General features: G+C 34.2%; 1 protein-coding gene across 1 annotated transcript; it reads left to right on the forward strand.

The window, feature by feature from the left end:
- Positions 1–8,694: 8,694 nt before the first annotated feature.
- Positions 8,695–12,952, forward strand: LOC123531944 (T-cell-specific guanine nucleotide triphosphate-binding protein 2-like). Its single transcript, XM_045313255.2, has 3 exons — positions 8,695–9,096; positions 10,508–10,597; positions 11,031–12,952. The coding sequence occupies exons 2-3, from the start codon at positions 10,534–10,536 to the stop codon at positions 11,867–11,869; spliced, it is 903 nt and encodes a 300-aa protein (XP_045169190.2). The 5' UTR covers positions 8,695–9,096; positions 10,508–10,533; the 3' UTR covers positions 11,870–12,952.
- The last annotated feature ends 260 nt before the right edge of the window (positions 12,953–13,212 follow it).

Raw genomic sequence — 13,212 nt, forward strand, 5'->3', positions numbered from 1 at the left:
AACTCATTCAGAGCATTGTATGAAAATTTATTACAGTTTGTTAAATGCATACAAAGATTGAAATGATCTGAAACTTTAGAACACAAGATATGAAATGGATATGTAATACATTCTGACTTACCTTTACAATGATAAAACATTTCAGTTGTACGCAAAAAATAAAATAAAAGAGTCTCTGAATATATTAGTCAGATCGATTCGTAACAAGAAATGCCAAAATACTTCAGAAAATGGGAAAAGCACCAAATCTGACACAGGGTTTTATCAAAGCAAAAGACACATTTGTTTTCATGGGACCCAATTGATATCTTTCAAGATGGCCGATACGGCGGCTAATTACTGTTACAGATTCTAATGAATGTTCATTGAATTTACATTTATATGCTGAAGCCATGAAATTATGAAGTTTTTGTCTCTAGTCGTGTGATATAAAAGACATATAAAATGACACTAGTAGCTTCCCCACTTAGCGCTTAGCATTAAGAGCATAGTGGTAGGACTGGTCAGCCCTATGTCAGTATAATGTGACTGGTAGGAGTATCATGTAACATATCTGTGGCATGATATTTTAGTGTGGTAGCACCATATAGCTGGCTGGGCATTGTGCTCACTGCTTCAAGCAGACAGCGTTATCTGTGACTGAAAAATGGGTCACCCGAGCACACAAAGCAATGTGCTTAAATTTGACAAAAGCAAAATATAGCAAATGTAAATCTGATTTGCCTGATTAAACGGCAATGACTTTTTTCCAACATGTATGGAGGCTATCTTAGATTTTGCGGCCATATTTGATTTTTTTTGAGTGGTCTCATGCATATTTTTTTCGGTTTTGCCCTCAAGTAGTTATGTTCCAAGTATTGTGCTTTTCCTATTTTCTAAAGTATTTTATCACGATTTTCCTTGACTATATGTAATGTTATGTTCTAAAGATGTCATATTCTTCAAGAACAATTTAATTGATTAATTCTACGATATTACCGCATATAGATAAGCATTTAATGTATACTTTTGTCTATTTGAAAAGCATCTTGAACAAAAAAATCAAAAATAGAAATGCAATGGCCTGATTTAATTCTTAAAGCTTTATCTTCAGTTGCTGTTACATTAGATTTAGTTAGTATTTCCTTTTACATTTTGACAATGATCGTTCCAAAGCGGTGACACACGTTGTTCAGGTACTTCTTTCCTTTTTCCACATTGGCTGATTGTCTGATTTTCTTCACATATGTCCATGCAAAAAGTGCTATGGGATTTCGTTTTAGGTGCCTGTATTCTTTTAACATCATTGTATATGGCCTTTTTATAGGATATTCAACTGGTTGATGCAATCTAAAACATCTTTGTTGAGATGAAAACAGGGCAAGAAGTTGTCTTAATGATTTAACTGTCAATGTGTTAAAATTACTTTGACTACATTTCTTTACCGGGGATCTCCATGGCCAAGTGGTCAAGGTCGTTGACCATTACTCACTTGCCCTCACCAATGTGGGTCAAAGCCTCACTCGGGGCGTTGAATTCTTCATGTTAGGAAGCCAATAAGGTCGCAGATTCTACCCAGGTGCACGCTAGTGATGAAATAATGCACACAGGGGCACCTGGGGTCGTCCCCCACCTTCTAAAGCTGAAAAGTCGTTATATGATCTATAATTGTATCGATGTGATCTAAAACCCAATAAAAATCTCTTTTCCCACATTAACATGACCAAACATAATTTTGCTGTTTGTATATACTTGTCTTATCTAGTTTCAGATGGAATGTTATTATTGTCGCATGATGCTTGATCTGTTTAAAATAGTAGACCAAAGGTGTTGTTATAGATTGTTAAGATTTCAAACGAATTAAAGTGTCATTGTTGGTATATCTGTCTATTTTAAATCTTCCTTGTACGTTACTCCAATCACATTGCAGTTTTAACAAACAGGGGATTTTCGTTCGTTTTCTCTTCTTAACTTCCTTTGTATTATTGTTGGGATGTAAATTAGCAAGACCGCTAAATTCGACCAAACTTGTCTCTTATGTATTAATTTCGGGCACGGTATATTTGTACCAGCTATTAAAGAAATTTCAACAGACATATTAAAGTATTTCCAACATGCCGATTACAGTCTTGGAGTTTCTCTTTTAACGTCGATACAAATATGCCTAGATTACAAGAGGAAGGCAGGGGATAAACATGGATTTTTACTTTTTCTTTTATTATAAGACCTATAACTAAGACTTTGGTTTAGTCTTAAAGCGAAATTATTTCTAGGCGGTTCAAGGCTATACACTCTCGATGTGTTTTTGGCAAATAGACCTTGTATGGTGCAACCTAGAGTATATTTTATTTATTATTTACTAGTTTTGATAGCTTACACAATGTAATGTTTTCAAATCTTACATTTTCACAGAAAGAAAATGTAACGTTTATTTATGTCCTTTGTTTAGACCATCCACTCGAGCAATTATAAATTACCTGATATTGCATTTGCGCGGGGAGCTGATCGAACATGTATTCCAAAAGGATCAAAATTACAAGCATATGCTGTCATAATTCTAGGCTCGGCAACTTGTAGTGAAATGAGGTGCATCGGGTTCGTCTCCTCTAATGTCTTTGAAATCTATGATACTTATTATTCTCTTAATTTGCACCTAGCACAGACTTTTATTATAACAGACTTTGATATCTGGATCATATGCCTGCTCTTAAATGCACTCGTCGCATGGAAAGATGACTTAAATAGGCCTAGTTGATACGGTAGCCACAGTTTCAAATAACCAGGACAGAAAAAGTAGAAGAAGGCATACTTCTTCGAAACAGTAAGAAATCAATGACTATCTTAAATCATTTTAAGAAGGATATACATACTACTGTACGACCAAGGTATATGCGGTAGTTGTTCGTAAGACATTCTCAAACGCAAAGCATATATAATTACTTACATTAAAATTTAGCTCATTTATGAACGAGACATAAACTTACCCTAGAAACATAGAAAACGTATCACAGAACCCTTACAACTTCGAAAGATTTTTTCCAAAGTATAATATTCAGGATATTTTGTATTTTAATGAATATTAACCATAATATGGTCTGAGGCTTCAGAGTATCTACAAACAAGAGGCTACCTTGGTAGTAGAGCCGGGAGCCGGTTCAATTCCTGCTCGCGTAATACCAAACACGTGAATGGTCCAGGGGCTCCCTTGTTAAATGCCAAGATTGTGGAAAGGAATACATTAGGTAGAAGTAGAAGAAAACTAGTGAAAACCGATCGGATGCTTTGTGCAGACTGCAATAAGAAAACTGACTCATGGTGTGTCCTGTTAAAGACCACAACCTATAATCTTTCCTCAAGCCTAAAATGTTTGATTTACAGGTGCATTTTAAAAAGCCCATCAGGCGACCACTGTTACGGAATATGCTAACCAAACAGTTGTTTAGCTTTAACCATAACATACATACCAGATTTCAGTCAACTTTTTGTAAAGTGCTTTTTTTTTTATTTCAGATTGCTACCACGTAAACATATTTACCGTCCGGTTAAGATAAGATTAAAACAACTGCGTATTTCAAACTTTTTTGATTTCCACGTAAACATATTTATCGTCCGGTTAAGATAAGATTAAAACAACTGCGTATTTCCAACCTTTTGATTTATGTCTATGATTTTATGATAACACCGCAGACGGCGTGATTTTCGGTATAAAACTATATCATAATACACCTATTTAATGCATCAAATAATTCAGAATGACTTCTGCATCTATTCTCTTTTTTTTCTGGTGCGTAGCATAATGCCATCGCAGGGGTGGATACTAAAGTACAATAACATTTTGATGAAAATGTTTTGTTTTTTAATTAAAAGAAAATAAATATTTTGTATAAACTGTCTGCGTGGCAACACAGCATCCTTTGAAATAAACTCAAAGTTATATTTTTTGTGTACTGCATTTAAATGAAATATTTTATGATTAGCTGATTCAATTTGTTTAAACCACAGCAGGGGCGTACATAGGCATATTTAAGAATCGGTATATGGCCGTTATAATCACACGGGCGTTGTTAGTTTAAGACATATATTCCAGTACGATGCATATAATTAAGAAATAATAAGTTCCCAAACGTGGTTTATCGTAGAATAACCCGAGTTTTGAGTTCTTGTGCGTAAGAATGTATCACGAAGGCCGTAGGCCTGAGTGATATATTGTTTCGCATAAGAATGAAAAACTCGGGTTATTTTACGATAAATCACACCTGGGAACTTATTACTTCGATTCTATCACGACATACTGGTATCAACAGTGTTAGAAAAAGATGGTAACTACTTTTTACGACCGTGCTACGCACTTGGATCGGATGACGTCATTGCACGCGAGTGGTTTATTGCAGAATAACCCGAGATAGATTTTGCTCTGCATGTATGTAGGCTATTTGCTGGTCGTATTAGAATTATTTATGAATGATTCCTGCATTTACTGGTGTAAATTGTATGAATATTCAGGCCCGTATTAACTATGGTGTGCACATCAAGCAACATATCTAACTTGAAAAAAAAACACCTCTAAATTTCATTTTTTATTGCATTTTAGGGTTATTTCTTTTCTGTTGAAAAGTTAAACCCCTGTTTTCCCCATATATTATGCTTAATAAAATATTTTTGAAAAAAATACATTACGGCTAATACGATAAAGTTTTATTTTCAATCTAATATTAAGCAAGCAACTACTTTATTTAGACACGAGACATAATCACTGTACATTATACATATAAATGTTTGAGCTAAATTTCTGTCCGATTCAATCCTTTGACTTGAGGCACCCTAGCAAAAGAAATGTTCTCGACAGTTTATTTTGTTTTTCGTTTGTTTGTTTGTTTGTTTGTTTTCGGTTTAATGCCGTTTTTTAACAGTATTTCAGTCATGTAACGACAGGCAGTTAACCTAACCAGTGTTCCTGGATTCCGTACCAGTACAAACCTGTTCCCCGCAAGTTACTGCCAACTTCCCTATATGAATTATCAGAGGTGGAGGACGAATGATTTCAAGCACAATATCTTTTATCAAATCGTCACGGAGAACATACCCCCCGCCCGGGGATCGAACTCGCGACCCGCGGTCCGTAGACCAACGCTCTCCCTACTGAGCTAAGCGAGTTTGTGTTTAGTAAAACTGTTCACCAATATTTTGAGGCTTCATTCATCAAAATGTTGGTAAAATGAATTCTCTGCCAACGTTTGGTACACTTGTTATCACTTTGAAATTCGTCTCTATTTGAGCTTGAGAAAATTTCATAATGTAATAGAGATCGATTGATTTGACTGCATAAATTCAAGAGACCAGAACAACGATGACTCTAGTTATTTGAACAATTTATACAGTTGTAACACAGCAAATGAAAACAGTTCGTTCAGATACATTGAATGCTCTCCTCGGTCCCAACTGCACGGATAGCTCTGCACGCAATTGACTTGCCCTCCTACTACATTGCCTAAACTAAGACGCATATGAACTAGTTAAATGTCCATTTTGTTTAGCTTCTCGACATGAAAAGCAACAGCTGAGGTCGAGTTTAAAGCTAAACATCGGTATGTATACAAATATTTAACTAAGTTTTCATGTCAAAGCGGATCTATATGGGTGGACTAGTAATTTGACATGCTGAATATATCTTTATTCGACTTTAAATGGGCATGAGATCTACACGTGCTGAAATATAAAAGCTAGCCCTTGAACGACAATATCAAATATTTCGGTTAACATTTTGTTTTGTGACACAATAATCAAATTAAACATCACCATATATGGATATAAAACGAAGAATTTCTACGAAAATGTATCTTTTACTATAAAACGGATGCTTAAAGAACAAATAAGCGGTGTTTTCAAAAGTTTCTTTATTATTTCAATGTTCACATTTAAATTTGGTTTTAAGATTTGCAGATACAATCTTTTATCAAATTTTTTTAATGTTAACTTTTCCTGTCGAAACATAAAAGTATCTAATTTCTTTAACTATTATAGACTTGGTGCATTCAGTAGCTGCTCAAGAAACAGAAATCATTTGGTCTCTGTGCACTGCATTTAACATACTGACATCAAATCAATAATTATGGGTCGTATACCAGTCATAGGTGACTTCTGTATTAAATGTGATCAAAGCATTCTCTGGTTATTGGGTAAAAATAGTTCTAGTGTTATGGGTCAATGTGACCTTGACCTTTGAGCTACTGACTCAAAATCAATAGAGATCATCTGCAGGTCAAACTGATCAAACTTACTATTAAGTTTCATTTTCGTAAGCCCAAGCGTTCTGAGGTTATCCTCCGGATACGGTTTAACTATTCCAGGTCACTGTGACCTTGGCTTTTGAACTACTGGCCTCCATATCATTAAGGGCTATTTGCTGGTGATGTCTAACCTCCCTATTAAGTTTCGTGATCTTAGGTCCAAGCTTCTCAAGTCATCGCCCGGAAACCGTTTGACTGTTCCGGTTCACTGTGACCCTGCCCTTTAGTTTATACATAATTTATTTTAGGTCGATTGTGAAGGAAGTTGTACAACTTATATAAATCACTCTCGACACCTCATTCCTGATGGAATCCATCGCCACGAGGGTATGAGAGAAGGGGCCAGTTTCCCTTTTAATGCTGAGCGCCACGTCTTTGGTATGACGCGGCCGGGGTTCGAACCCACGACCTCCCGCACTCGAAGCGGACGCTCTACCACTAGGCTATCGAGGCGGTTTCCGTGCCCTTTGACCTACTTATCTATAGGGATAATCTACTTGTGATGATAAACCTCCCTATCAAGCATAAGTGTTATTGACTTATTATCAAAATCAATAGGGGTCATCTGCTGGTCATGCCCAATCTCCCTATAAACTGTCATGATCCTAGGCCAAAGCGTTCCTGCGTTATCGTCCGGAAACCGATTGGTCTACATACCGACAGACATACCAATTGACCGACCGATAGACTGACCGACAGACCGATCTGCAAAAAGAATATACCCCTCCCTCTTCGAAAGGGGGATGGTGCGGGGGGGGGGGGGGGGGGGGGGGGGGGATAGATATATGGCGTGCATGGAATTTCTGTCATTTTCTCTACAGGATGAATGATAATAATGACTTTGTTTATATGTGGTAATGTTATACAGATGCTAAAACTAATGGTCACTAATCAAAAATGCAATAGAATTCTGGAGACAATAGAGTCTAGGGTGAAATGGTATTAAGGAAATCTGTAAAATACTACGTAATTAACGACAGCAAGGCTTATTCAATTAAAACATTGTATAAATATCTCAATAACCAAAAATTGTAACCATTAAAATACTTTAGGTAACTCCCATTTTTCTCATTATTTTTCTATTGCGTTATCTAATTTAAAATTATTTTGACAGTTACTGTTTGAAAAGACATACTGTGAAATTATCCGTATTCGTGGGAGACTAACTTTGATAAATTTTAGTAATAATTAACATCGATATATTATTCATGTCCCATGAAATAACATTTAAATAACATTTTTTCCGAACGACGAAATTTTATGCCCTCGAAATGGAATGATTTTACAGTAATAAGTGAATCAGATGCACTAACTATTTAATTGTGTTCATTTTAGTTCAAATATCAAAATTTAATTTGGCCGCACGTGCAGAATAAGTACGCCAAGAACACTAATTTGGGTATCTTTAACTTAGAACGTAAAAGATATCTAACGAAATGTTTTTGAAAACGACTTGTAACTCTTAACTTTCTTAAACATAGTTTGAACTGTTAAATAACAAAAGCAAGAAATATTTTATCAAAATAGGATGATAAGAATAGAAACATATTTAGGGAAATTTATTTGGTTTGAAGAAACTAACATTCTTTTCCATGAAACTATTTATATTATATTCTAATATATACAAAGAGGAAGAAAATACTGAAAAAAAAAACAACAAAAAAACACGCATACCACAGGTATCTTGTAACACGGTTTTGTTGAGATTATAAATGTCTATGGGGTAATAATTTATGCACATATGAATAACAAAAATATCACATTTAAGTTACATTTTGACAAATTATAGGAAATAAAAGAATTATAGTAATTACAAAATTGATTCTGATTAAGGGCACTAAAGACCATTAGTCTTTGAAGATATGGTTCCTACATAAATTGTTGACGGACAAAGAGTAAACATAATAGATCAACATGAGCTATCGCGTAGAATAAGATGAGCCAAAAGAACGGCAAATAGCTAAAACATTCTATTGTCTACTAACATACAAAAATGAAAACATATAGACTAGAATAAACCCCAGACTGAACCAGACCAACCAGTCTTATCTGAACATTGCCTCAACCAACTGATACTGGACATTATATATAATCGTTATCTAGATTCTGTCACTACAAAAAGATATTGGAAAATAGATATTGTCTAGGTCCATTCACTACAGTATGATTTTGGACATTAGACATAATCTAGATGCGTTTACAACCATACGATACTAGACATTAGATATTATCTAGTTCCGTTTACTGCAATATGATACTGAACATTAGACATTGTCCAGCTACTGTCAATTCATAATGGTACTGGGGATAGGATAGTATCTAAACCCATTCACTTCAATAAAATACAGGAAATAATTATCTGGCTCCGTTCATTAAATTTTTATACTGGATGTTAGACATTATAGAGCTCCGTTCACTGTTATATTATTCTAGACCTAACACATTATCTAGCTCCGTACACTAATTTCTGATGCTAGACAACTCCCTTCACTACATTATGAAACTATATAATGATTAAAAATTATCCAGCGCCGATCAATACCATTTAGGGTGCTGGAGAGTAGATATACCTTCCCCCGTTCATTCTGGTAAGATACAGGAAATTAAACCTTATCTAGCTCCGTTCCCTACAATATAATACAGGACATGAAATATACCCGGACAACATTTAAGTTTGATAAAAGGACATGTTTTTAAAATCAGAAAAGAAATTTAATTCAGTTATATTTAAAGGTGGTTAATTAGACTTCGATGGAGTAATGGATTGGGTGAAAGTGATCATTTACGCCGATTTACGTTCACTGAATGTTTAATACATGTGCGATTTAAGGTGAGAGTATTTTTAGTATTTAACTTCCCTACCCTGGTTGCCCAACAGTTATTTTAGCATATGTGTAGATTTAATAAACATACTTAGCCTAAAGAATGATTTGATTATAAGAACTTTGTAATATATATGTCAAGGATTAACATTATTACAAAAATATATCTAGCCAAAATTCATTTTAAATGCAAGTTTGTAAACTTAATATTACCTCCCTTTACCTATATTGTCTGCGCTAACAGGATAAATTTAAAATCAATGAATTAGGAAGCTACACACTATTTTAAAACTTATAGTTTGGTTACGATTATTGAGATATATCAGTACATGTATCCGTCAAATGCAAATGTAAAACTAGAGATTATATTAAAATCAAATCAAATAGTCCACCTTTTCAACATTTTCATAATAAAAGAGGAAAATTACAAAGTTCCATAAATTGATAAAACATTCATTTCTAATAGGAATCTAACACTTTTTAAGGTCATTACATAGAATCGATGAAACTCGCCTGCTACAATTATTTGAACAAGTTATAGAACCGGTGTCTGAATATAAACAGCCCGGACACAGTCATTAAACTAGATTGGATTTAAAAGGAGAATAAAACGTAAATTGTGTTTAGCCTTTTGTCACTTGTATATATTTGTAAATACAAGTGTTATGTTGTAAAGTAGATATATAAATAGATAAGGAATTGTCGAGTATGATCTGGCCTGATAAAATCAACGTGGACTGAATCAAGTTATCATTGTAATTACCTTTTCCTCCAGCCAATTCCAGTATCATCTCAGGGAAAAATTGACAAAACTTTAGGCAAATGAAATTAAACACTACTTTTAAACGGTGGTTGGGTGACGTATATAACGTAAAGGCGTCATTATTACATCATTTATGGCGAGACAGATTACGTCACGACTAAAGCAAATTAACCACACTATCGTTTGTTTTGGTTGTGTATCCGATGCGAGTTGAATACTGAATACAAAAACAAAATCTGTAGGGTTACAAAATGTTTGCGTGATAAATGTGTTGTTGTTGTTTTTTTATCATATTTACATATATCCTTTTATTCACTGGCAATTACTAATACCTGAATATATTGTTTCCTTTTATTTTCTTATTACATATGTTTCAATTATCTTCATATTCTCCCAAAGTAGTATTGCCTTCTAAAACTCTTTTCGTATCTATTTTGTTATTATAATAATTGTTATTTTGGGATACATTTCATATGTAATTTGATAAGAAAATAGCCTTAATCTGAACGGTTTTCTTTGGCCTTTTTCCTCGAACGGAACGAGCATTTAGAGTGTTTGTACTTACACATTATTCCCTTACAGAAGTACTTTTACATCCTTATATCATGTTTATTGTAACAGATACTGCTTTTGATTTGTCTATGTTTCTACTTTAGGTCGCCCGCTACACAGTACAGTGATAATGACGTCACACGGTCGATTTTACTTTCTCGTAATGGCAATAAGCTTGTGCTCTAACTTTGCAGGTATATATATGTTTTATATTTGTCTATGAATGATAGACAGTCGTCTCTATGCTCATTTTTCGAAATTTCCACCCGGTGAGAATATTTTAAGAAGAAGCAATTTCATACGAATTACTCGAATACATTTGAATTAAGAAAACCATTTACATAGGGCAATCTTCGTTTGTAAAGTTAGCCGTTAAAGCCACAAACGCTTGAAAAAATTTCTAGATATATTTATACATATTTTTAATTATTTACACAGTTCAGGAGAGAAAAGTTCCATTGTGAAAATAAGAAATTTGAATAAATTGCAGTTTCAGTTTTATGTATTTATATAAACTTGAAAATCAATATCAGTGTCCAGAATCTTGAAAGAAATGTAATCACACCTGTTACGAAATAAGTTAAATTCTGTAATTCATTGTTATATAACGTTTGTATATTATTTAAGAATCGAATGAACAAGACAGTATTCCGCCCTTCATTGCTGATTCCTTAAAACAAGCATTTGAAGACGGTGGCACTCCTGCCGTAAAGACACGGATAACTGAAATCATGGACAGTTGGAAAAACGAAGTAATAAATATCGGTGTAACCGGAAATTCTGGTGTAGGTAAATCCAGTTTTATAAACGCAGTACTTGGACATTCGCGTGAAGATGAAGGAGCAGCCGACGTTGATGAAATCGAGACAACGAAGAAAGTAACCCCTTACAAGCACCCTAACAATGAAAAGCTTATTTTCTGGGATTTACCAGGTGTCGGTACACCAAACTTCCTTCAAGACACATACCTTGCAAAAATTGGTGTTGATAAGTTTGACTATTTCATTATACTATCTGCAGAAAGATTTACGGAGAACGATTTATGGTTGGCAGAAAACATGAAGCAAAAACAGAAAAGATTTTATTTTGTTCGTAGTAAAATCGATGTGTCGATTGCAAACAACAGACGAAGTTGTAAGAAACATAATGAAATGGATGTGATAAATAAAATACGAGCAGACTGCATGAAAAATTTGGAAAACGTGATAGGAAGTGGTGAACAAATACCATTGTTTCTTGTTGACAACTATGACACTAACAAGTATGAATTTAGTTTATTCTCTCGCCGTCTAATAGTTGATGCTCCTCAAATGAAAAGAGAAGCCTTGATACTGTCAGTCAACCAACTTTCTGAACAAATCATTTTAACTAAAAAGGAAGTTTTGTCTAAACAAATTCTTATGACTGCGTTAATGTATTCAGGAATTGGATTATTCGTCGATACGCCTGGTGAAGATTTAGTTTAACATCTTAAAATTCTTGAGGAACAGATACAATTTTACCGGACACAGTTTGGTCTTGACGAAAAGTCATTGCTTAGGTATGCTAAACAATTAGGAATGTCCGTGGATGAAATGACGGGCAAATTAGACCTTCAGACACCTATTATACATATTGTAAATCTGCTCACTAATAAACACTTCAGAAATATTGGAATTGCCAAGACAGCTGGTTTTACAGCTTCCTTACTGAAATATGTCTGGACTGGATTCGGACACGTTGCAAGTGCTACCGCGTCCTTTGCTTCCACTAAGATTTGTCTGGAAATCTTACTTGATTTGATGGTTGAAGATGCTTTAAAGATAAACAAACACGAAGTGTTGAAGTAAATAAAGATTCTGAACAAAATCAATCAAAGCATACAAGTGCAACTTTTGCAGTAGCGGATATATTTTTTCTTGCAAAAATGATTACGCAATATATTTCTAAACGGAATAGAACAGTGAAAATAGAAGTAATAATTTCCAAATACTTTATTGACGTTGAAAATATATACAGCAAAACAAGCAATGTGACGCGACGTTATCACATTTTTTTCCAGCGACAAGCGATAATTATTTGAAGATTAACACACGTTTTCGTTTTCATCTATATTTGTAACTGCTGCGACATTACTATAAATGAGAGATTTTCCTAACTTTTTTGGAACAGGCCACAATAGAAAAAGATAACGAATTTGAAATTTATTGGAGATTTTATTTGCAGTTCAAGTGCCCGGCGTACGCCGAAGCGTTAGTTTATTAATAAACCGGCGATTGTTTTTTTTTTCTTGCCGCTGACGTGCCTGGCATGCCCCGGGTTATTTGAAATAAATTTGCCCCACAGATGCTGTGTAGTAACGGTTATGATTGCAAAATATGGCATTTGGTAATAAAATGCCTTTAACTGGATATCATTTTTACAGTGAAAGTTCTCCTTTCAAGCTATACTTAATATGCTGAATATTTTAAGTATAGAGGTGGCCAATGCAATTTAAACAATAATATTACAGTTTTTCTCAATTAGAATATCTAACGGAATAAAGAATCTTAAACACATATAACCATGAATTGCATGTGTGTATGTTTTTGTTAACTTGAAATAACCACTTTGAATGCACCACCATATTATATATCTCTGTGTATGTCGGTATACGATGTGAATGTTTAGTATCGAATGCATAATATGTGACTCAAATTATTTTCGAGTTATTTGATACTAACTTCAAGCTTCATGCTCTTTAAGAAGAACTTGAATAAATTTAGCTATATAGCATTTCTTTCTATACTCTACGGAAAATGTCGATGTGTGTATTGCGAGACACGACATT

The sequence above is a fragment of the Mercenaria mercenaria genome, chromosome 11 (assembly GCF_021730395.1).
Source record: "Mercenaria mercenaria strain notata chromosome 11, MADL_Memer_1, whole genome shotgun sequence".
NCBI lineage: Eukaryota > Metazoa > Mollusca > Bivalvia > Venerida > Veneridae > Mercenaria > Mercenaria mercenaria.

Bases quoted from the DNA above. Each gene is read 5' to 3' on its own strand.
- LOC123531944 (XM_045313255.2), top strand. From the start codon at position 10,534: ATGACGTCACACGGTCGATTTTACTTTCTCGTAATGGCAATAAGCTTG. The intron at 10,598-11,030 runs GTATATATATGT...ATATTATTTAAG, and splicing joins CTTGTGCTCTAACTTTGCAG to AATCGAATGAACAAGACAGT.